At 42.2% G+C, this 22,865-nt stretch overlaps 1 protein-coding gene and 1 pseudogene across 18 annotated transcripts in view; both read right to left on the bottom strand.

The window, feature by feature from the left end:
* Positions 1-3,393: 3,393 nt before the first annotated feature.
* Positions 3,394-4,270, bottom strand: LOC109454591 (non-selective voltage-gated ion channel VDAC3; annotated as a pseudogene).
* A 14,419-nt stretch (positions 4,271-18,689) lies between these two features.
* ATXN7L1 (ataxin 7 like 1) overlaps positions 18,690-22,865 on the bottom strand; it is a 216,532-nt gene continuing 212,356 nt past the window's right edge. For 14 of the 18 annotated variants that reach the window (XM_019745368.2, XM_019745370.2, XM_074340584.1 and 11 more), the window contains 2 exons: positions 20,597-20,671; positions 18,690-18,965 (listed from right to left, as the gene is read on the bottom strand). In XM_019745368.2, coding sequence (XP_019600927.2) covers positions 18,924-18,965; positions 20,597-20,671 — 117 coding nt within the window. In that variant the 3' untranslated portion in view covers positions 18,690-18,923. Of the gene's footprint in view, positions 18,966-20,596; positions 20,672-22,434; positions 22,527-22,865 lie in introns of all 18 variants that reach the window. The other 4 variants (XM_019745369.2, XM_019745371.2, XR_012498855.1 and 1 more) reach the window with 3 other exon arrangements.

The following is a 22,865-nucleotide window of genomic DNA, read 5'->3' as shown; positions in this document are numbered from 1 at the left end:
CAAACAACTGACCTGCTATCTGTAATTATAGATTAGTTTACATTTTCTAGAATTTAATGTAAATGGAACCATATAGCAGTGTTTTTGGGTTTTTTTGGTCTGGTGTGTTTCACTCAATAATTATTTGTTTGAGATTCATCCATATTGTTGCATGTATCAATATTTCATTCCTCTTTTTGCTGAATAAGATTCCATGGTATGGATAGACTACAATTTGTTTATCCATTCACCCATTGATGGACATTTGGGTTGTTTTCAGTTTGGAGATTTTACAAATACAGCTGCATTTTTGTACAGATCTTTGTGTGGACATATGATTTCATTTCATTTGGGTAAATACCTAGAAGGGGGATGACTGGATCACATGGTAGGTGTATGTTTAACTTTTTAAGAAACTGACAAACTGTTTTCCAAAATGGTTGCACCATTTTACATTTTCGAAGTGGTAGTTATTAAGGGCTTCACAGGTGGTTCTAGTGGACAGCAGGACTGAGATCTTGCATTATGACAAGCTGTGAGGGCTGAGTATCTGGGAAATATTGAGCAGAAGTCCCAGGAGTGTAGGAGCCCCCAGCTTATGCTTGGTATTACAGTACCACAGCGCATCTCAACCCAGGACACACACTGGAATTTTAAAAATACAGTGTCTGGCCCTTCAGCCACCAGCGAGTCTGATATAATTGCTCTGGGGGCAGGGGTGTAGAGTAGGGGACTGTGGGGACAGAGTCCCAGAGAGCAGTTTCCAGGCTCTCGGCCTCACGTGGGAAGGTGCTGGCTCGGTTGTTAGATGGCCCTGAGACCGGTTAGCCATTAGCCACTAATATAACTGCCATGGCTACGCTAGGGGGTTGGCAGAGAAGTGGACTGTGGATTGCGGCTAGCAAGTGTGGTTAGCAAGCGTGGATGGCGGATTGAGGATCGTGTGGATCCTACTTCCTGAGTCTCACCCAGCCAGCTGCCAGCAAGACTGGAAGACTGGGGTGCAGGAAGACCCCTTGTTGGGGTACTGGCAGAGGTTTGCTTTTCTGTATCGACCAGCCACCAGCGAGAATATAGTGGTATGACTCTCCTATCTATGGCTCCATGGGTGTTCCTTTTTGGCCTCACCATGTCCTGCGTTCTTGTTCAGGGAGCGGGAGCTGAGATCCTGCATTACAGGGGCTATCTCAGGCATCATAACTTTTTAAGAGCATCCCGGGTATTTCTAAAGCATAGAGTGACCAACTGCCCTGTTTTGTCCAGGATTGTGGGGAGGGGGAGGTTGTGTCCCGTGCCATGAAACTTTCAGTGATAAAACTGGGAAAGTCCCAGGTCAACCTATCACTTAGTCACTCTGTTTGTGGACCGCATAAAGAGCCTGGGCTTTGCTGTCAGACAGACTTGTCAATCTACCTGTCATCCTTGACGTTATAGCTCAGGGTCAGTGTGTGTATTTGTGGGGCGGAGAGGTATAAAAGGGACAGTGGGGGGACACGAGTGGCCAGAACAAACTGTGAGTTGATTCCCTCTTTCTATTTTCTGTCAACCAGGGACAAATCAGAGATGCCTTAGCTGGAGTTTTGGTTGCTGTTAAAAAGGAGGGGAAAAAATATACGGCACATTTTTTTTTTTCTTGAGAAAATACTATATGGTGAGGAAGTATACTGTAGTGGCCTCTGGAGTCAGACTGCTTCACTTTAAAAGTCAGCTTTACCACTGACCATTAATAAATATGTGATCTTGGGCAAAATGCCTAAATTCTCTGTCTCAGTTTCCCTATGGATTATATATATCCACCTTACAAGGGATGTCTTGAGGACTGAACAAGTTAATATATGTAAAACTCTTTAAAAAATGATGTTGAGTATGTATTAAGTGCCATATAAGTGTTTGCTATTATATCTTTTTTAATTTTATAAGATTTTTATTAAAATATAGCTAACATACAGTATTATATTAGTTTCAGGTGTACACCATAGTTATTCAACATTTATATACCCAAGAAGTGATCACCGTAAGTCCAGCAACCATCTGACACCGTACCACACTATCACAATATTATTATGCTGTACATTACATCCCTATGGCTTATTTGTTTTATACCTGGAAGTTTGAACCTCTTATTCCCCTTCACCTTTTCCCCCCCTTTTCAATTACAGTTGACATTCAATATTATTTTATATTAATTTCAGGTGAATAGCCTAGTGATTAGACATTTATGTAATTTAAGAAGTGATCCCCCTGACTAGTCTAGTACCCACCTGGCAGTGTACATAGTTATTACCATATTACTGATTATATTCTTTATGCTTTACTTTACATCCCCATGACTATTTTGTAACTACTAATTTGTATTAATTCCTTCACCTTTTTCACCCTGACCCCTAACCACTCCCATTATCACCCCAATAAATCTAGTACCCATTTGACACCATACAGAGTTATTACAATATTATTGACTATATTCCTTATGCTATGCCCTACATCCCCATGACTTCTTTGTAACAACCAATTCATACTTCTTAATCCCTTTCTCTTTTTCACCCACCCCCAACTTCCCCACCGATTGGCAACATCAAAACGGTCTCTGTATCTATGAGTTTGTTTCTGTTTTGTTTATTTTGTTCTTTAGATTCCATTTATAAGTGAAATCATACGACATTTGTCTTCCTCTGTCTGACTGACTCTCAGCACAGTACCTTCTAGGTTCATCCATGTTGCTGCAGATGGCAAGATTTCATTATTTTTTATGGCTGAATAATATTCCATTGTATATATGTACCACTTCTTCTTTATCCATTCATCCATTTAGGAACATCAGGTTGCCTTCATATCTTGGCTACTGTAAATAATGCTGCACTGAACATATGGATAGGCATGTCCCCTTGAAGTAGCGTTTTGAGTTTCTTTGGATAAATACCCAGAAGTGGGATTACTAGGTTCTTCTTTGTCTCTTGTTAGAGCCTTTGGTTGTTTTTTTCTTTTTTTTTATGTTCAAATGTGATGGGTTTATTTTATTTTACTCTGATGCAAAACCAAAGATTCCATTACAGCACAGAGACCAATATATTAACAGGTTATGAAAAAGTGATGTGGGACATGCGGGACGTGATGTACAAACTGGAGGATCGGGTCATTTCCTTTATAACATGACACTACGCTGTTGCTGAGGAACACATTAAAAACAATACTGTGAAACTGAAATGTGGCACAACCATGACAATTTCCAGGCATGCCTTCAAGCTCCTCCCTTAGGATGGACTTGCAACTTCAGTGTGGGGAGGACTACAATTCTTTGGAAGAATAAAAAGTTCACACTTTTGAAATTTCAGAGAAGAATTTTGAGGCCAAAACATAATGGGTTCATTTCTCTTCACCTTCAGGGACAAATCTGATGCTTTATTCAAAACGATATTAAGCTTCTAGTTCAAATCCCAACCCAAACTTGTGAGTGCCTGCATTGAAATTCTTTCCATTGACTAAAGATGATAGGGTCAGTTTGACTCCCTGTTGAAGGGCCTGAGTATAACCCAGTCAAATCAGGCTGGCATTATTTACTTTAGCAGAGAGAGAAGTTCTACAATCCAGCTTGTATTTAGCAGCAATGCCAAAATGGGTGTTGTTACTGCCAGCTGTTCAAGCAAGGTTTATTGATGTTTCAATCTTCTTGTTAACCTTCTGGTAGATAGACCCTCCAAATTCAGTGCTATCGTTCACATGAGTGTGCAGCTGGAAGTCTGCAGCCTTATAACCCAGGGCGAAATTATTCAGTGACAGTTTAGATTTGGCTGTGTCAAAACTCATCTGATAACCAGCAAGCCAACCTTCAAAGGCTAACATAGCCCAGCCATAGATGGTTGGTCCAGAGAAATCTATATCAACATTACTGCCAAGACCGAAACAACTCCGTTTATAGGAGGCCTTCAATTTCCCACTCTTCTTTCCTGTGTTTGGTGCAAATATGGTATCAAGAGTCAGTTTCAACCCTCAGCCAACTTATTGGCTGAGAGTTCTGTTCCAAAAGTATTGTCTATGTTCCATTTTTGGGAGAAGGTAAGTCCATAGTTACAGACCTCACATGTGGTCTCTAGGTTGCCTGATGCTTTTTCCCTGTATCAGTGTAAGCATGACCAGAAGTAGAAAATTCCACTCCACTACACAACTTGGTTCTCAGATCTATTTTGACCATGCCAAACCCATATCCTTTGTTGAAGACAACCTTGGCGGCCTTTCCTAAGTCACAGTAAGTCAGTGTGTTACACATATCGCCACCCAGAGAGCCGGTCTCTGCTCCGCCAAGGCAATGCTGAAGGTCTTCTTCCAGAGCCTTTGTTTTAAAGTCTATTTTGTCTAGGGTAAGTATTGCTACTCCAGCTTTTTGGGGTTTTTTTGTTTCCATTTTCATGAAATATCTCTTTCCATCCCTTTACTTTTAGTCCATGCATGTCTTTTGATCTGAAGTGAGTCTCTTGTAGGCAGCATATGTAAGGGTCTTGTTTTCTTATCCATTCAGCCACCCTTTGTCTTTTTATTAGAGCATTTAATCTGCTTTCATTGAAACTAATTGTTGGTAGATATGTATTATAGTTACTGTCTTATTATTATTATTGTTAATATTATTATTTCTTAAAGCAGTCCCTCTAAGATTCCTTCTAATACTGGTTTGGTGGTGACGAACTCCTTTAGGATTCCTTGCCTGGGAAGCTCTTAACTGTCCTTTGATTCTAAATAATAGCTTTGCTGTGTAAAGTAATCTTGGTTGTAGGTCCTTCTTCTCATCGCTGAATATTTTGTGCCAATCCCTCTGGCCTGCAAAGTTCCTGTTGAGAGATCAGCCTACAGTCTTATGGAACTTCCTTTTAGGTACTAACTGTTTTTCTCTTGCTGTTTTAAAGATTCTTTCCGTGTTTTTAACCTTTGGCATTTAAATTATGATGTGTCTTGGTGTGAGTCGTTTTGTTTGGGACTCTCTGCATTTTCTGAGCTTGTATATCTAGTTCCTTTGCCAGGTTAGAGACTTTTTTTTGGTCATTATTTATTTAAATAGGTTTTCAATTCCTTGCTTTCTCTCTTCTCCTTCTGGTACCCTTATGATGCAAATGTTGATACACTTGATGTTGTCCCAGAGGCCTCTTAAACTGTCCTCATTTTTTTGGATTCCTTTTCCTTTTTACTGTTCTGATTGGGTGTCTTCTGCTACCTTGTCTTCTAAATTGCTGATTCACTCCTCTGCTTCATCTAATCTACTGTTGATTCCCTCTAATGTATTCTTTATTTCAGTTATTGTAGTCTTTATTTCTGACTCATTCTTTTTTATGTTTTCTACCTCCATTTTTATGTTTTCTATCTCTTTGTTGAAGTTCTCCCTGAGATCACTGAACATCCTTATAAACACTGTTTGGAATTCTATGTCTGATAGATTGTCTCCATTTTGTTTAGTCCTTTTCTTTTTCTGGAGCTTTGTTGTTCTTTTATTTTGGATATTTCTTTGTTTACCCATTTTGGCTGCCTCCCTGTGTTTGTTTCTATGTATTAGGTAGAGCTGCTATGTCTCTTGTTCTTAGTAGAGTGGACTTATGTAGTATAGGTGTCCTGTGCAGCCCAATGGTGCAGTCTTCCTGATCACCAAAGCCGAGTGCTCCAGGTGTGTCCCTGGCGTGGGTTGTGTGTGTCCTGTTGTATTTGAGCCTTGGTTGCTCTTTGAACATCAATGAGAAGGATTAATCATTGGGCTGATTGGTTGTGAGGACTGGCCATGACTAAGTGGAGGAGCTGTGGTACAGGGGCTGACCCTACAGAGCAGGATCCGCTTTAGCAGGGCTCTAGTGCTTGCCCAGTCTGCCCTTTGGGTGTGTTTTCCTTGGAGGCAGCCTAGTGATTCTCTAGCTTGGTCTGAAGTTGGCCACTGGACATGCAAGCCCAGGAACCTCCTGGGAAGAGACCTGCTGCAGGCCAAGTTCAGCTGCAGCCTGTGCCCTGCTGGGGCCACCTGGCATGAGCCACAAAGGATTCCACAGATGGCCACTGCCCACATTGTGCTTGGAGGTGCCTTGAGAGGCCAAGCTGCAAACCAAGGCCAGCTGTCAATAGTGCTGGGCTTAGGGCTGATCAATGGGTGGTATGGGACATGCTAAAGCAAGATGCTGCTTGTTTTGGTATTTTGAACCTTTGAGAGACTTTAGGAAAGGCTACGGCATGAGCTAAGGCAGGTGGTTTGTATGGAAAAGCCACTCAAAATGGCTTGGGTGTGCCTGAAGTTGGGTGGGGTGGGGCCTCAGAATCACCAGGGTGGGATGAATGAATGGCATTAGCCAGGTTGAGACTCATATACGGTGGCTGCTTGCGTCTGCATGGTGGGAGTTGGTAGGGCTCCACAGAAATACAACGGCTTCCACAGCTCCTCCATCATGGAGAATGCTGCCCTTCTAGCCCTTGTCTTGAAACCAGATAACTCAGTTCCTCCCATATGTCCCTGGCATCTTTCGAGCTGCTGCCCCAGTGCTGGAGCTCAGAGCAAGTGAATCCATAGTAAATCCATGCGCAGGCCCTTGAAGAAGAATGCCTGGGACTGCAGCCACCTTCATCTCACTCAGTCACAATCTCTGCTGATTTTCACAGCCAGAAGTTATAGAGACTTCTCTCCCTGACACTGGAACCCTGGGCTGGGGAGCCTGGTGTGGTGCTGTACTCTCACTCCTCCGGGTGATACCGCCATAGCCGAGATATCCCTCCTGATTTTTAATGGTCACACGTGGGTGGGGGACCAGCCCGTTCTGCATCTCTGCCCCTCTTAGCAGTCTTGAGGTGGCTTCTTTTGTATGTCCTTAGTTGTAGGGCTTCGGTTCAGCTATACTTCAGGCGATTCTCAATGATTGTTGTTCTATAGTTTGGTTGTAATTTGATGTGATCATGAGAGGAGGTAAGCACAGTGTTTACCTACTCCACCATTTTGACTGAAAATCTCCCCATTGTGTCTTAATAGTCTTTTTAAAATGAGAAGAAGGGGGAAATCATGACTAAATATAGTTCTATAACCTGTGTCCACAGGCTGTCCTACTTAATTTCCTATTGAAATATTTTTTTGGGGATAACATTTCAGACTATATGTTGCAGTTTAAAAAAAACTATAGACTCTTGGTTGTGTGTGGCAGTGTAATAAGAACTAAAGTTATATTTAGTATATAGTAAGTCCTCAATTAATGTCATCAATAGCAACACAATGTATAATGAAAGCAATTTTACCATAGACTAATTGATATAAACAAGAGTTAAGTTCCTATGGCATTTCATCAACATTGTAATGAAACAATATTGAATGAAATGATGTTATTTGAGGACCTGCAGTACACTTAATGTTCTTGTGCAAATCATAAGAGAGACATAAGTTTGGAATGTGATAATTTCATTTTCATCAAGTTGTTTTATTGGTGAACTGTATTTTTAGAGTTCTTCTTAAAAACAGAACACAGTCTAGAAGTGACATAATATTAGTCTTTGTGTTAGGTAGGGCTAACACGGAAGCCTGTTTTAGCTTTACAGCTGTGGTTATTTAACAGGTACACCAGGTTCTGTGGAACTTATGTTCTCAAAAGTTATATCTTAGGGTGGCTGGATGGCTCAGTTTGTTAGAGTACGAACTCTTAACAACAGGGTTGCCAGTTCAATTCCCACATGGGTCAGTAAGCTGCACCCTCCACAACTAGATTGAAGACAATGAGCTTCTGCTGAGCTACTGGTGGGGCGGCTGGATGGCTCAGTTGGTTAGCGTGCAAGCTCTTAACAAAAAGGTTGCTGGTTCAATTCCCAGATGGGATGGTGGGCTATGCCCCTTGCAACTAAAGGTTAAAAACAGTGACTGGACTTGGAGCTGAGCTGCACCCTCCACAACTAGATTGAAGGACAACGACTTGACTTGGAGCTGATGGGCCCTGGAAAAAACACACTGTTCCCCAATATTCCCCAATTAAAAATAAAAAGAATTCCATCATCTTAAAAAAAAAGTTATATCTCAGTCTTTATGAAATGATAACATTCAATTATCCAAAATAGTGCCAGATCTACTGAGAAGTAGTGTCCAGCCTTGCTTCATTCTTCACTGACCTGAAAAAGCAAAACTGCTAAAAACATTTTTAAACACAATTTAAATCCATTTTACAAAACTTGAAAATAGAAAATATCAAGACAGTGGCCACCATACAAAGGATGGCATGAGAAGATGGGGCTAATAGATCTGGTGCTATGGTATCCCTTTTACAGTACTTCATTAATTTTTAAAAAATTCTGAAATACCTTAAGATCCACAAGAAGTTGCAAAATAGTACAAAGAGTTCCCATGTACCCATTCTAAGGCTCCTCCTAATGACAATATTCTTACATAACCATTTACCATGGTCATTGTCAAACTAGGAAATCAGCATTGGTATAATACTACTAACTCAGGTATAGACCTCATTTGGATTTCACCAGTTTTTACATGAAGACTTTATTTTACGGTCTGTCTCATTTTTGAAGCTATTTCTGTATTTCAGAACACCATATTATAAGCTGAACCTAAATTTAGCTCCCATCACACTGACTAGGTCGGTTTAAACCATATTTAGGTCCACCAAATTGAAGCCCAGTGCAAAATTTATGAACAACAACATTCTTGGAGCTTTCTAAATTATTTGTATGCAGGATGACCTTCTATTTACACAATTTACACAGGATGTCAAAGACTCTTTCCCAAGATGCTTCTCCACTTACTAGATGTGTAATTTTGACCAAATTACTTGAACTCTATAAACTTTCCTTTTCTCATCTGTAAAATGAGGGTAATAATCTTACCTACATCACAGAGTCATTGCAAGGATTAAATTAGACAAGCTGTGAAGCACATAATTAATAATGTTATTAGTTTACTACTACGATTACAACTACTACTATTACTGCTACCACCACCGCCATCACCACCACTGCTACCACTACCAGGGGAATCCCTGTTCTTTTGGCCACTTTCTTGATGTTAGAGCAGTTCAGGGATGGCTTAGAGCTGGGAGTCTGCTCTGGGTGCAGCCAGAAGTCTTTACTCTCCTGGCGGTTGGCAGATGGCAAGTCCAAGGGTACGGTCTCTCATGGTTGGGATGGTGGCCAGGTGCATATAATATGGTCTGCCCTGGCTGAAACTGAGAATGCATTTCCCAAAATACTACTACTATTGATATCGGACTTCCAGTGCATTGTGGAATCTATGGGTTTTGTGGGTTGTCCTGCAACTTAGTCACCCTTGATATAACCTTTAATTGGAAGACTATATTAGATTCCAAATTAAACATTTGGAGCACAGCCCACAGAGTGTGGATTGCTTATACAAGAAAGATAGATACTTGCTTCCATATTATTTTTGAAACTAAGACATTCGCTTTGTCCCAATATTCTTTTCAAGCAGAAATAAGTTTAAAATAAAAATAAAAATTGGTAAAAAATTGTTGGTTTAAATGTTGGTCATTTCCAAATGATAGTAAAATTCTCCTTGTTGGCTTTACTAATGGATTTAATTATTTCATAGAGTTTAGTGTGAATTAAAATGGTATTACTGTTCATAAGCACGTCTATGGCATTAGCCAGAATCAGGGTGTGCTGGAGCTGGCTTGCCCAGGTCACAAGTGTCAGTTGGGCACCTCTCTTCGTCCAGCATGGTCATGCTGGTAGCTGGGCATGTTAACATCACAGAAGTCAGCGAATGCTTTCCCTGTCATCCTCAAAGCTGGATGTTCCACATTTACCAGCACACCACTGACTTCATTTGTAAATTCAACAAACATTTATTGTATGCCAACTGTATTCCCACCACTATTTTAGGAATCATAGAGCACTGAACAAGACAGTCCCTTGGAACTTTAAGGGCATCTGTAAAGACAAATTTGAAGTCCAAGGAAACATGAAATATACATGGTTTTGAATGAAAAGGCCCCTCAAGGTCAATGTAACCCATATGGTAATCCACACCAAGCATTACCAGCACAAAATCTCTGCTGGGTAAATCCTGCTATGAAGGAGGATTGCTTTTAAACCCGTTTTAGGCAGTCCAGTTTTAACTACCTCCAGGAAAGTGGATTCCGTAACCATTCTCTATAATCAATTCTATTTGATCACTTGCAGTTTTTCTGTGGTTTCTGATCCAACCTTTTAAGCTGCCATGCCCAGAAACAAACATTGTACTGTATTCTCGTAAACACTAATGGGGGCTCACCTAATGGCTCCCATATATTTCATCGTTATTTAGGCATACTGACATTATGCTCTAATTAAAAAAAAAAATCAAAACAGCAAATTAATATTCTACAATTTATGACGAAGAGACAATCTCATGCCTCATCCTATCCCTCACCCCAAGGTAACTTTTGCTGCTGGGCCTGGTAATCTTGGATCTAGAATCTCAGTGCCCCATTCAATTTTTCAATAAATAAATAAATAAATAACCCTTCAGTTCCCTTCTGAAGGGTCTGTGGGAGGAGTAGCCTCTCCTGGATGTGGGAAGTGAAGGGAGCTCTTAGGGGTCCAACAACACCATGTGAAACTTTCAAACGCCCTTTGCTATCTTCAACCATGGCTGTACCCCTTCCTTTGCCTCTGGTGGATTTGGGGAGAAAAATGGACTTCTGTTTAGTACTCTCTTCAAATCACTTTGTAACTTTATTCTTTCTGCTAAGACAAGTCCACTCCAAGTGTGCCATTTACCTTTTTGTCTGTGTGTAAACTGTTAAATTTCAAAGTATGCAGTGAAATGAATGAATCTTAAGTATTACACCTGATAAATATTTCATCAATGATTATATTTATTTAACCAGCTCTACAAGTCAAGATACAGAACATTTCCAACACCAGAAACCTCCCTGGGATTCCCCAAAGGTAACAGCTAGTCTATAAACCCATCTGTTTATATTCATGGCCTTAATTCACCCAGGTTACTTTGAATGCCAATTCATTAATTAAAATGTTGAGCAATGCTGGGCTGGCGTGGACCTGGCGGGAACACTATTCAAGCGTTTGAAGGTGAGCACAGGACCGGGAAGCAACCTCTCTGGCTACGAGTATGTCCTCTAGCTGAGAAATTCAGTTCTCTGCTTAATGCTGTACATCTAATCCATATCAAATTTTTCTCAGTGTATTGAGCTGGACAGACCAAAAGACTTGTAAAAATTGCAAACAAGAACAAAAGAACAAAAACATGCATCTGATTCGCCCCCTGGCCAACCCAAAAGAAGCCCCAGCGTCATGTTTTTCCTCCCCATTCTCTTCACTTCTCTAGGGCTCTGCCTTTGCTCTATTTCAATAATCTGCCAGAACTGTTACCCTCTCCCTGCTAGCCCCCAACACTGTGTCTGGATTATTCAGAAACATGGGAGAGATTTTGGGGGGTGATGGAGGGGTTTAGTGAGAAGACTGGCTAGGAAATCAGATAGGGAAATGAAGTGAATCGAGCTCCTATTTTAATAGCAGCTTTCATAATACTGAGGTTACAGAGGAAGGGCACACTTTTGTGATAATAATGCTTGCTTTGATTAAAAATTTACCGAAACATTTGAAGGTGAAGGAGGAAATCCAGAAAAGTTCCAAAATTTCTTAAGTCAAGAGAACCTTTCCAATGTTAATGACCTGAAATCAGATTTGTGTTTTGAATTGTCACAAAAAACGCAATACTTCTCAGTTGCTGGCGCGTTTCCCACGGTGGCCCTGCAGTGACTCAGGCTTGTGTGGAACACATTGGGTTTTGAGGCATTCAGCTTTTCTGCACCTTCCTCATTTACTTTTCTAGTTGAATGGCTTGTAAAGATGTAATGAACAGAAAATAGGCTTATTAAAATACATTCCTGGGAACTTTGCTCAGAAATGTGGATCCATAAAACCTGCTGTTCTGGAAGAGCCCCAACCAGATCAGAAAGCAAGAAATAATCCATTAGGCAAGTAGTTATCGTCTAATGGGAAAAAGTGAAAAAGGAGAAAAATAGTTAAGTATAGTAAAAATAAATTCCAGAGACCTGAGTAAACCAACTAGGAGACACATAGAATTTTCAAACGCCTACATGGAAATACCTACAGTAGCTTAGGAAGAAGTCTGTAAATGGAGTTTATTTCTACAGGAGGCCATGAGTTACAATGGAAAGAGCACAAGATCGGAAGGAGAACAGGTTTGCCCGCTGTGTAGTCTTTGTACCTCATTTGACCTCTCTGTGTCTCAGTTTCTTCACATGTCAAAGAGAATCTTTATGATCATTTCTGGTTTTCAGATTGATTCTCCAAGCCTATGACTAGTTTTGAAGATGGCTTCTCAGAATTTCAGGTTTGGGAAACACAGAATGTATATGGTACTTTCAAAATGGAGTTAGAAGTCACCCAGGACAGTGCAGTGATGGGTGACCAATCACGGACAAAGCTCAGAACCAACAGATCAATGGCATCCTTGGTGCCAGAAGTACCACACTGACATTTTATGACTGTGAATAATCCAATTGTACAAATATTTATTTGCAATGTGCTTACTCTGTGCCAAGCTACAAGTCGGCTTCCTCTGTGTTTTCCTTCTGCACAATAGTAAACATATTCACTTGGTCCTGAGGCAAATTGACAAGAAATTTGCCTTCGTTTGCCTGAGAGCCTTGGTTCCATGTGGCCTTATCTACTCTTGGCGTGCTCAAACTACGCTTTAAGACTGTCTTTTCCATACCAGGATCTTGCTTTCATCATGGATCTCAAAAGTGCTCAACACTGTGTGGCAATCCAGTTTCATTAGTAACTAATTCTTTCTTTACTCTTCTCAAATTTCTCCCAAGGTTTCACACACACTCAACTTGCCCCATGGTCACTGAGAAAATGGAAGCCATCGGATGAGAATTCCCTCATCTTCCCAAGAGTGAATCTACAAGCTGACTTCTTCCCTATTTCCCTGGAAGAAGTGTCCCTCTTCTTGTTGTTAAATTAATTAAACAAGGAGGCCATTAGGTTCAAGTGGTTCAATGCCATTGTGTCCTAAGTAAGCAATCTCAAATCCAAGCCTATACACAAATGCCTCAAGGTTATGAAATCAAAGCATGAAGGACAGCCCCTCACAAACAGCCAACTAGGCTTTAAGCTATAGCCTATCAATATTCTCCCTACTTTTCTTCTGCCTTTTCTCTATCAAAGTCTCTTCCTGAGCTCCTGTTGGTGAAGTGCTCCTAAACACGTCCTGCCGGCACTGCCTGGTTGGAATCCAGTTTTGCCCAAAGAAACTCTCAAAATTTTGAATGTGCCTCAGTTAATCTTTTAACACTACAAAGGCCAGTGTCTCCGCATATCTGGGTTCACTTCCCTCTTGCCTTCTCAAGGACTTCCCTTCTTGGGGAACTTGTCCTTTGTCTTGCTTCTTCAACCTTTCCCTCCCCTATTGTCCCAGTCTCACCAGAATATAATTGCAATCTGGTCTTTTCTCCCTTGAAAAACAAAACAAACAACAACAAAGAAACCCAAAATCCAAACACTCCCTCATGCCTTTTAACTTCAAGATTTGTCTACACAACTGAATTTCCTTCAAACCACTCCAATCTAGCCTTGGCCCCCAGCATTCAATCACACATGCTTTTCTAAGGTCACTCACTGTAGGAGGTTGAATAGTAACCGCCCAAAAGATATGTCCAAGTCCTGACCCTTAGACCTGTGAGCATGAACTTATTTGGAAAAAAGATGTAAAGTTAAGGATCTCAAGATGATATCATCCAGGATTTAGGATGGATCCTAAGTCCAATGACAGATGTCCTTGCAAGAGAAAGGCAGTAGGTTGCGTGAAGATGGAGGCCCAGATGGGAGTGATGCATCTATAAGCCAAGGAATGCCAGGAACCGTTAGCAGTCACCAGAAACTGGAAGGGCTAGGAAGGATTCTCCTGTAGAGTCTTTGGAGGGCATGAAACCCTGCTTGATTTTGGATTTCCAGTCTCCAGAAATCTGAGAGAATCAATTTATTTTAAGCAAACAAGTTGTGGTCATTTGTTATGGCAGCCCTAGGAAACGAAGCCACCAATGACTTCCACATTGCAAAACTCCAGCAATGTTTGACTCAGTTGAGATTTCCTTCATGAAATATCTTATAGTCCTGGCTTCCAGGGAACCACTTCCTATTGGGTTCTCTCTTCTCTTTGTGAGTGTTTATCTTAGCGATCTTTACTAGCTTTCTGCTTCTTACTAACTTCTAAATATCTGCTCTTCTCCCTCCACATTTGCTCAAGTAATCACATCCATACATGGGGCTTTAAATATCATCCATATACTAAACATTCCCAAATTGATGCTTCCAACTTAGACCTGCTGATAGCTTCCGTCATGTGTATATCATGCCTTCTTGACATAGAAGCTTAGGTGTTTCATGGTAATCTCATACATGAACAAACAGAACTTCTGATCTTCACGAAACATTCCTTCCATTTGTCCCCTAAAACACCCTTTCCTCCTCTGGTTTTCCACATTTGAGGAAATGGCATCTCCACCTAACACAGTTGCTCTACCAGAAACCCGGGAGTCATTCTTTCCTTTACTCTTGCATCCAATTCCTATTATATATTTATATCTATATCTATATCTATATCTATGTATATGTATACCTATATATATGTATATATATTTATAATTCCTATATATATAATATATAAACTGTATCTTGAATCTAGTCATTTTTCTTTGTATCTACTGTCATCATCCCAGGACCACAATAACATTATGTCTCACCTGGTCTCTTGCAACAGCTTCTGACTGGTTCTCCACACAATAGCTAGAGTGATCTTTTAAGAGATCAGATCATGCCTTGTCCCTAAAATCCTTCAAAGTATTCCCACTGAATTAACACACAATCCAAACTCTTGTGACCTTGTCCTCGCCTCCTGTCCATCTGAGTCTCTCCCCCTGCTCCATCCAGTGTATCTTCCTGAGGCTTACCAAGCTTTCCCTACCTTGGACCATGTCTGCCTGGGGTTCTCTTGCCACTCTGTGCCTTCAGTTCACTTCCTCAGAGAAAACTCCCTGACAGCACTCCTCTTACTCATTTTCAGTTTCTCACATTTTCTCTCATACAACTCAGTTCTTTCCACCATGGCATTTGCCACTATCTGTAATTACACATTTGATGGTGTGTTGATTTATTTACTGTCTCCCCCACTGGGTTGCTTCCAGAAAACAGCTGGGACTGTGTCTGTTTCTCATCACTAAGCACAGAGCGCCTAGCTCAGGAGCAGCCGCAGCCAGGATGCTCCATAAATATTTGTTGAATGAATTCACTCTCTCCTCTTCTGTGCCTCAAAAGTGTGTCCTAGCAGGAAGGCTCCTCTGGTGAGAACACTTTCACCCAAAAGAAAATAGAAATAACAAAAATCTAAATTTTAGGAAAACCCAAAGACTTTGATACAAACATATAAATTATTTTATTTACAAAGCCATGTTACAAAAAAAAAAAAAAAAAAAAAAAAGCCAAAAAAAAAAAAAAAATACAATCGCTCACTGGAGAATGTCTCCAGGCCTGGTGCTGAACCATGGCAGTATCAATAGATACACGTTTGTTCTTTCCTTTTTAAAACTGTAAGCCATAGAATTTACTATTTACACCTACTTTAGACATTTATTCTGCTTACAATATCACAGGCATGGAATGAATTCTATCTGATAGTGCTAATACATAAAGGTGCGGGACAAAGAAGGAAAATATTTAGTGTTACAAAATATGGATTGTAGAAAAGAAACCCACTCCACAAGTGTGGCATTTGTTTAGAATGTTTGGACATGCTTTCTTCAAAATTCTTCTGGAAAAGGTTCTAAAATCGGTAGTAGGAAAGGACAAATGAGCAGGTGCAAATTCTTGTCTGTGCAACAGTTATTTAATATACCCCATGACTGACCAGCTACGTAAAACCCACAGAGTTTTGTTAAAGTGCCATGGGCCAACAGCATAATAACAAAATAGAAGGTGTAAATAGAAAATTTTTTTTCTTTTTTAAAACAAGAGTTCACTGAGAATCAGCAATAATAGAATATGCTGTATAAACTATTCTCTACAAAGGTTGATCAGCGTTATTTACAATTGGTACATTGATACAAAAGAAGGCATACAAGTTATCCAAGTCGCTTTGTTTTTATGGCTGACAGGTCTATGCATTGCGTTATGCTTAACAACCAGAGCTTTCGAGCCTCCGTGGCTGGCGACAAGTCACGAGATCTTCAGGCAAATGAGGGTGTGTGCAGTCAGGGGGCAGGAAGAGAGGGCTTAGTGGGGTGGGCAGAAAAGAAGTACCTAAAGGATATCACCCTAATAGTGCTTTGTAGGCGGGTCCAGTTGAACTCCATTAAAACAAACCTAAAGGAAATCTTATCTGCATTCCATTTTTCAAGCTGTAAGTTTTGAATACATCATTATAAAGTAAACCTGTGGTTGATTGTGAAGAAAGAAACACTGTGGGTTTTCCCTTTTTGCTCAGTTTTCCAGAAAAGTCCTCACCTTGGTCAGAGCCAGTCTTTCACCAAGTCAGCAGCATTCTGTGGGGGCCCCTCTTTATTCCAGCTTGCAATTCAAGATGCAGAGCTAAAATGTTTAAACCTACTATCAAATCGCTCCTTCCGTCCCTGTCGAGACATTATGTTCAGAAGCAGCCACTTAATCTCTCAACCTTTGTTTTCCCTCTTTGAATGTAAGAGTTTATAAATCAGAGGGTTATTCTGTTGCTGAGATTTTTGTTTGTTTTTACTCCTGCAAGTTTTACAACTCAAAATAAATTATAAAAAACAGACTTCTAAAACCGAACAAGACAAAAATTGTGCAAAAATAACAAAGATATGTACATACTTTTCAGTTTGAAGAAATGTACAATAAAAACATAATTCAAAGGACATTTTAAAAATATAAACATTGCTTAAACTTTCCTAAGTTTCATATTGTTCTGAAACTATTCTGGTCAGTTAGCTCTGTAATATAGTAAAACATAAATTATTACAAAATTAACACTATAAAAATTTACTTTAAGAATATCTTCTAAACTTTTTTTCAAAGGGTCTAACCTTGTTTATAATTTCTTAAACATTTATACGTCTTAAAATCTGCCTTAACCTTTTTTTTTAAAAAAAGAAAAAGTAACAATCTTCCCTTCAATTTGCAGTCTCTTTTTTCCCCAAGATGTAAATAAACCAGCATATAAGTGCACTTTTAACACTGTAGAAATAAAAATGAAATCATCTGAACTAATGTCCTGGTACCTAATATCAACTCATGATTTTTAAAAAAATCTTCATTTTGTATTAAAAAGTTTAGTAATCCTATAAGAAACACTGTCAGTGCAACTCCATTGATGCAAATCACTCCATTTGCTCCCGTCTTTGTAAAATCCAATCGTGTGGTGAAACTGAACAGTAGTCTGATCTTTGGGTTGGGGGGATGGGAAAGAAAACATTGTTTTGGGTGGGGATGAGGTTTGTGTCAGCTGCGAAACTGGTATTAATTTCTGATTTAGGGATAAAGCAAAACCTCTTAGTATCTGTGCCATTATGTCGTTTGCAAAGTTACATGATGAGTAGTACAGAACATCTCTTTTACACTGAGTTCCTTTCCTGACTGATTCCTGATTAGAGCTTATTAGTATTGCTGTTCTTTCCGAACTCCAGTGTGAAGGTTCATAGCTGCAGGGCTCCAGCTTCTCTCTTCCCAATGGCTCTTCCTCACCAGGCGGTGGCTGGGCTTACCACTCCTTCCTGGGGTGGCTGGATCCGAGTTGAGGCCTCTGATAACCCAGCACATGCTGACTCATGGCCCGTGGCCCAGGGCAGGGTGTTGGGCAGGCCCTGCTAGTATTTAGTCTCACCAGGGCTCTGACTCTTAACCCGCCATGGAAGCTTTCCCCCAGACCCTTCCTTCCCTCCCTGCTTTTTGTCCTCTTGCCTAGACCTTCCACAGCTGTGGGCACCGTGCCTCCTCCTGAGCGGCTTCCAAGGGTCTCGCACCCTCTCCCCTGGGATGCTTCCGTCTCCGGCTTGCCCAACTTTGGGTCTGTGTACACAGTGTTCAGGAAGGGATTTTACAGCATGGATTCCTAACAAGCTCAGAGGATCACAGGCACCCAGTTCCCATCGTCTTTCGAGGGATGTCTTTCCCTACCCCCGCCTCCCCACATTCTGCTTCCGCCACCTCCCAGGCCCATTCTAGAACTGACCCAGTATATCCTCTCTGAGCTGCACAGCTGGATAGTGGTATTGGGGAAACCACATCATTAAAAGGCTGCTCTTCTCAATTTCACTCATAGAATCTGGTTCCCACCATGCTGGTGCACCACAGAAACCTGATGAGTGCCCTCGGCCCACCCTCCCGCTTCTGCTCTCAGCTCCCCAAACACAGGCTGCTCCCCAGCAAAGCTCCCTCTTCCCAGCACCCTGTCTATAGGGGAACTTGTGAGAGAAAGCTCTTTCTCATGGCCTTGGGGACCCAGTGAGAAGCAGGTAGGAAGGGCTGAGAGGGATGGGTGGGAGAGGAAGGGAAAGTTCTGCTCGGGCTCAAGTTGAAGTTTCCGATGATGCCAGATTAGGAGCTGACATCCTGCACTGTCTGCTCTCATGACTGGAGCAAAAACGACGGTGCAGTAGCAGAACCAGAAGCTGGAGGAGTAACCCCAAGCTTGGAAGGATGTGTACATGTGGCAAACGAAAGACAATGGAAACAAAACACTGGTATTGTTTTCTGTAAATCTCAAATTCACGTTCTTTTGCCTTTTTCTTTTTCTCCAAAACTAAAAATTGGTCATTAAAAAAAGAAGAAGAAAGGCCAGGCCAGAGACACAGGCAGGGCCCAGGAAATGGACACCCCCACTGCCCACTCCCTTCCCTTCTCCCCGCCCACCCCCCCAAAGCCTCCTAGGGTAGGAGTGGGTGGCCAGGCATTGGTTTGGAAGTGGCTTCATAGTCTTGTCATGGAAGAGTCCTTATCCTGCCCGTTCTGTTTGTGGTCTTCTAGGAAAGAAAAGAAAAGAAAAGCTTGTTTTAAAACCATACATTTGGGATTATCACGATGATTTGAAAATGGAGCCTCAGTTTCCTCATCTACAATGAAAAGGATACCATCCCACTCCCTGCATTTGGGAAAGGGCAGCTGTAATGAGCATATGAGAGGATGGCTGTAAAGGACTCCATACATGTAGGGGAGCCAAAAAGATCCTAGCTGTGGAGGGAAATGCAGGGATGAATCCTGGGGACACTCACGGGGTTCCTCCCCAGGAGAGAGGACTTGAATAAGTGATCTGTCTTCGTTTGTTGCTCTCTGTTAGTTCACCTTTTCCTACCTAACCTATACACAGCGTGGAGATTATCTAAGGAAGAGGCAGAGTGTTGGGGTTAGTACAGAGACTTGAGATAGAAGTTTTGGGTTCGTTACTTAGGCTCTTAGTCTAGGCATCTTCATCTATAATATGAGGATAATGATTCTGTCACAGTGTGTTAAAAGGTTTAAATGTATGTAAAGGGTTTAGCACAGCACCTTCAGAGAAAGGACTCAACAAATGATAGCCATTATAATAATAATAATAATTATTATTGTTGTTGTTATTACATTTGTTAAGGCTGATCACCAACATGCTGGGTTTCCACAGGCGTGCCTGGAGCTTCGGGCAAGGCACTCCGCGAGCCGTGCAGAGGCAGACTGCCTGAGCATAGACCAACCCCCCAGCACAGAGAATGGGCCCCAAAGGGCCATCGTGACTCAAAATGGTGGAGACACACTCCTTGATCTGGGGATACAAAGACTGTTTCCCTATAATCTTCACCCAAACTCTACCCAAGATTTGTGGGGAAACCCCAAAGGCCAAAATGCAGACAGACACATTGCAATTTGTTATCTGCAAAACCTACAGCACATCTAAGACAACACAACACAGCCAGATTTGTATTTTTTCCAATCGTGTATAACATGCACAATCCCTCTCTACCCACCTTGCCTCCCCCGGACGCTCACACACTCCACTGGAGGAAAACATTTATACACTGACTACTCTTATACCTCAAGTTTATAAAAACTCCTAAATCTACCCTGAATATTCCCACCATGAAATTACATCCTGAATAGTAGAGCTTCCCAGAGGCCTTGGGAAAGCACTGACCGGTATCTGCCGTGAGCAAGGCCTTCTGGTCAACGTCACCTTATTTAATTTTCACAATAACCTTAGGAGGTAGGTATCGATTTTGCCATTTAACAGATGAAAAAATTAGACTCAGAGAAGTAATCTGCCTAATATTACACAGCTGCTAATAATTAATAATAATAATAAAATAGCTAATACTTGTGTGTTGTGTGTCAGGCATTTTTCTGGAGGCTTTATGTGAATAAATTAATTTGATCTTCATAAAAGCCATATGAAGCACAGGCCATTATGATCCGCGTCTTATAGGTGAGGAAATTGAAGCACAGAGAAGTTGATAACTAGAAGGGCCCACAAGGGCACACAGCAGATAACTAGAAGGCCTCGCTGTGGAAGCCAGGCTGTCATGCTCTTAACTGGAGATGAGATTTGAACTGGGGTCTGACTCCAACGCCCACATTCTTTCCAGCCTGCTGAGACCCTACGTACTATTGCCCCCCAGTAACTTACCTGTCGGCTGTGTCCTGGGCTGGATAGGCTTGAAGGACTGGATTGTGACAAAGCTAGGCTGCTATTTTTCCCAACCTGAAAGACACCAGCGAAGCCTTACTCAGGTACATGAGCCAGCTTGGGAAAGATACCATGTGTTGCTAGGGGAAAGGACAGGGCTGCATAATAATGTCCTCATTCTCCTCACATAGATTTCGAACTCGTGTTTCCATTCTTAAATGGCAGAGAAAATGAAAACGTTTCAGGGGGTACCCTAATGCGCCTCTCATCCCAGAGGGAAAGCATAATGGAGAGGAACTCTTAATTCTGCTTCCCCGATGTAGACTGGGATTTTCATGGATGAGGACAGAGGCATCTGGCCAGAGGCCTGGCCCCTCCTGGGAGCATTTCACTCAGCAGACGGCCAGCTTTTCAACCTGTGGCCAGAGGGTTACACAAACTCATCCACCTCTGACCTCAGTGCCAGACCTGCCTTGTTTCCAGCCCTGACTCCCTTGGACCAGCTGGGGATAGAAGGCTGGGTCTTTTTCTGGGTCAGTTTTCCCAGCCAGGAGACACAGTGCACACCTTACTGTTCTTGAGAAAAAATAGCAAGATGGCACTGAGCTTCCCTTCAAGTGGGAGCCTGAGCTGGGTCCTAGGACAGCGCACTGGGCGTATGTGGGTGTGGCTGCCGGGCTCCTCCCCTTCCCGTGACTGCCCTTGGCTGGGTCCTCAGGTGAGTACCTTCTCATAGGCAGCTCCTGCCTCTGGCCTATGAAGAGCTGGTCTTCTACATTAACTGGACTTTGCATAAAAACATTTGCTTTACATTCAGTCTTCTTTTTGGTTCAATTGAATACCTCTGTGGCAAATTCTGGCTTTACACCTACCAGATCCAATTAATTGGTCCCCAAACATGTTTACCTTGAATTCCTCAACCTCACGCTATGCCCATCCCAGTCTCCTAAGAGAATCAACAGATTCCAAAGGCCTTTCCCCCAACACTTGGAAATCACTGGTGGTGACCCTGGCCTGGTGATAAGCACCCACCCTGCGTTAGAGAACCAACGCTGGCTAGACCCAAGGCAGCCATTAAATTCATCTTTTCTGGTTTCCCTCCTGATGAGCACTTGCTGGTGGAGGTTCGTCTGTTCCTTTCACCACTGGTGTCAACTGATCCCTAGTGTTTGCTAAACATTTCTTATGGTCCTGGAGACCAGAGTCAACAGAGCAACATTTACTCAATACAGAGGCATGAGGGTTAAGAGCCCAGACTCCAGAGCCAAATGGACTGGGCCTACATTCCAGCCCTATTTATTTGCTGTGTGACTTTGGGCATGTTGATTAATTTTGCTGTGCCCTGGCTCACTTCTCTATAAAATGGGGATAATAACAAGTAAAGATTAAATGAGGTAATACATCAGAAGTGCTTGGAACAGAGCCCATCCCCTAAGAAAGTGTTAGGTGCTAGAACTTACCGGAAACGGGTGACTAGCCTTGCTGCTCAGGGTGTGGCCTACAAACCAGTGCAGTGGCACTGCCTGGATGCCTGTTAGAAATGCAGCCGCTCAGGCCCCACCCCAGACCTGCTGACTCTGAATCTGCATTTTAACAAAGCCCCAGGGACTCATGTACACATTCAATTTTGGGAAATCCTGGCTGTGCCCTCCATCCTGACACTTGGAGGTGGCATCGACCAGCAGTTTAGCTTTGGAGTATGGCCTGAGGTTGCTGGTCCCCCTCCCCCTGCACCCCAGGAACTGGGGAGTCAGAATGGCAGCACATCTGCTGCAGCTGCAGACGTGTGCAAGTGCCCCGGGCTCTACTGAGAGGACCTATGTCTCCCCCTCTCTCACCTTGGCCTCAGTTGCAGCTTGTCTGGCCCTTGGGATCCAAACTTGCTGTTTTTCAAGTGTTTGTGATTTGTGAATCCCCCTCAAGATGTTCTCTTCGTGAGGTTTTAGAATTTCATATAAAGATGACACAAAACAATAAAACATCTTTTTAACAACTGCCTCTCATCTCTCCAAAGTCCTCATCTCCAGACGGGGCGGGGCTTAGGGTCCGGCCCATGTAATTCTGCGGCGGTAAACCTGGGGCTGCTGCTACGGTCTGTGCACGCTGCCCTGGCACTGTAAGGCACTGCGCAGGCCTGCAGACAAGGCCCTCCCGCCAGACTCCGCCCCTCCCGTTTCTGCTTGCTCCTCTGCGCTCAAAGGGCACCCGAGTCCAGTGAGGGTGGAGGTGGCTTTCCCAAGTAGCTTCCCCAGCCTGAGGAGAAGACTAG

Source organism: Rhinolophus sinicus, linkage group LG09, assembly GCF_036562045.2.
Source record: "Rhinolophus sinicus isolate RSC01 linkage group LG09, ASM3656204v1, whole genome shotgun sequence".
Classification (NCBI taxonomy): domain Eukaryota; kingdom Metazoa; phylum Chordata; class Mammalia; order Chiroptera; family Rhinolophidae; genus Rhinolophus; species Rhinolophus sinicus.
The sequence above is the reverse complement of the archived record's forward strand: the minus strand, read 5'-3'. Positions and strand labels throughout refer to the sequence as shown.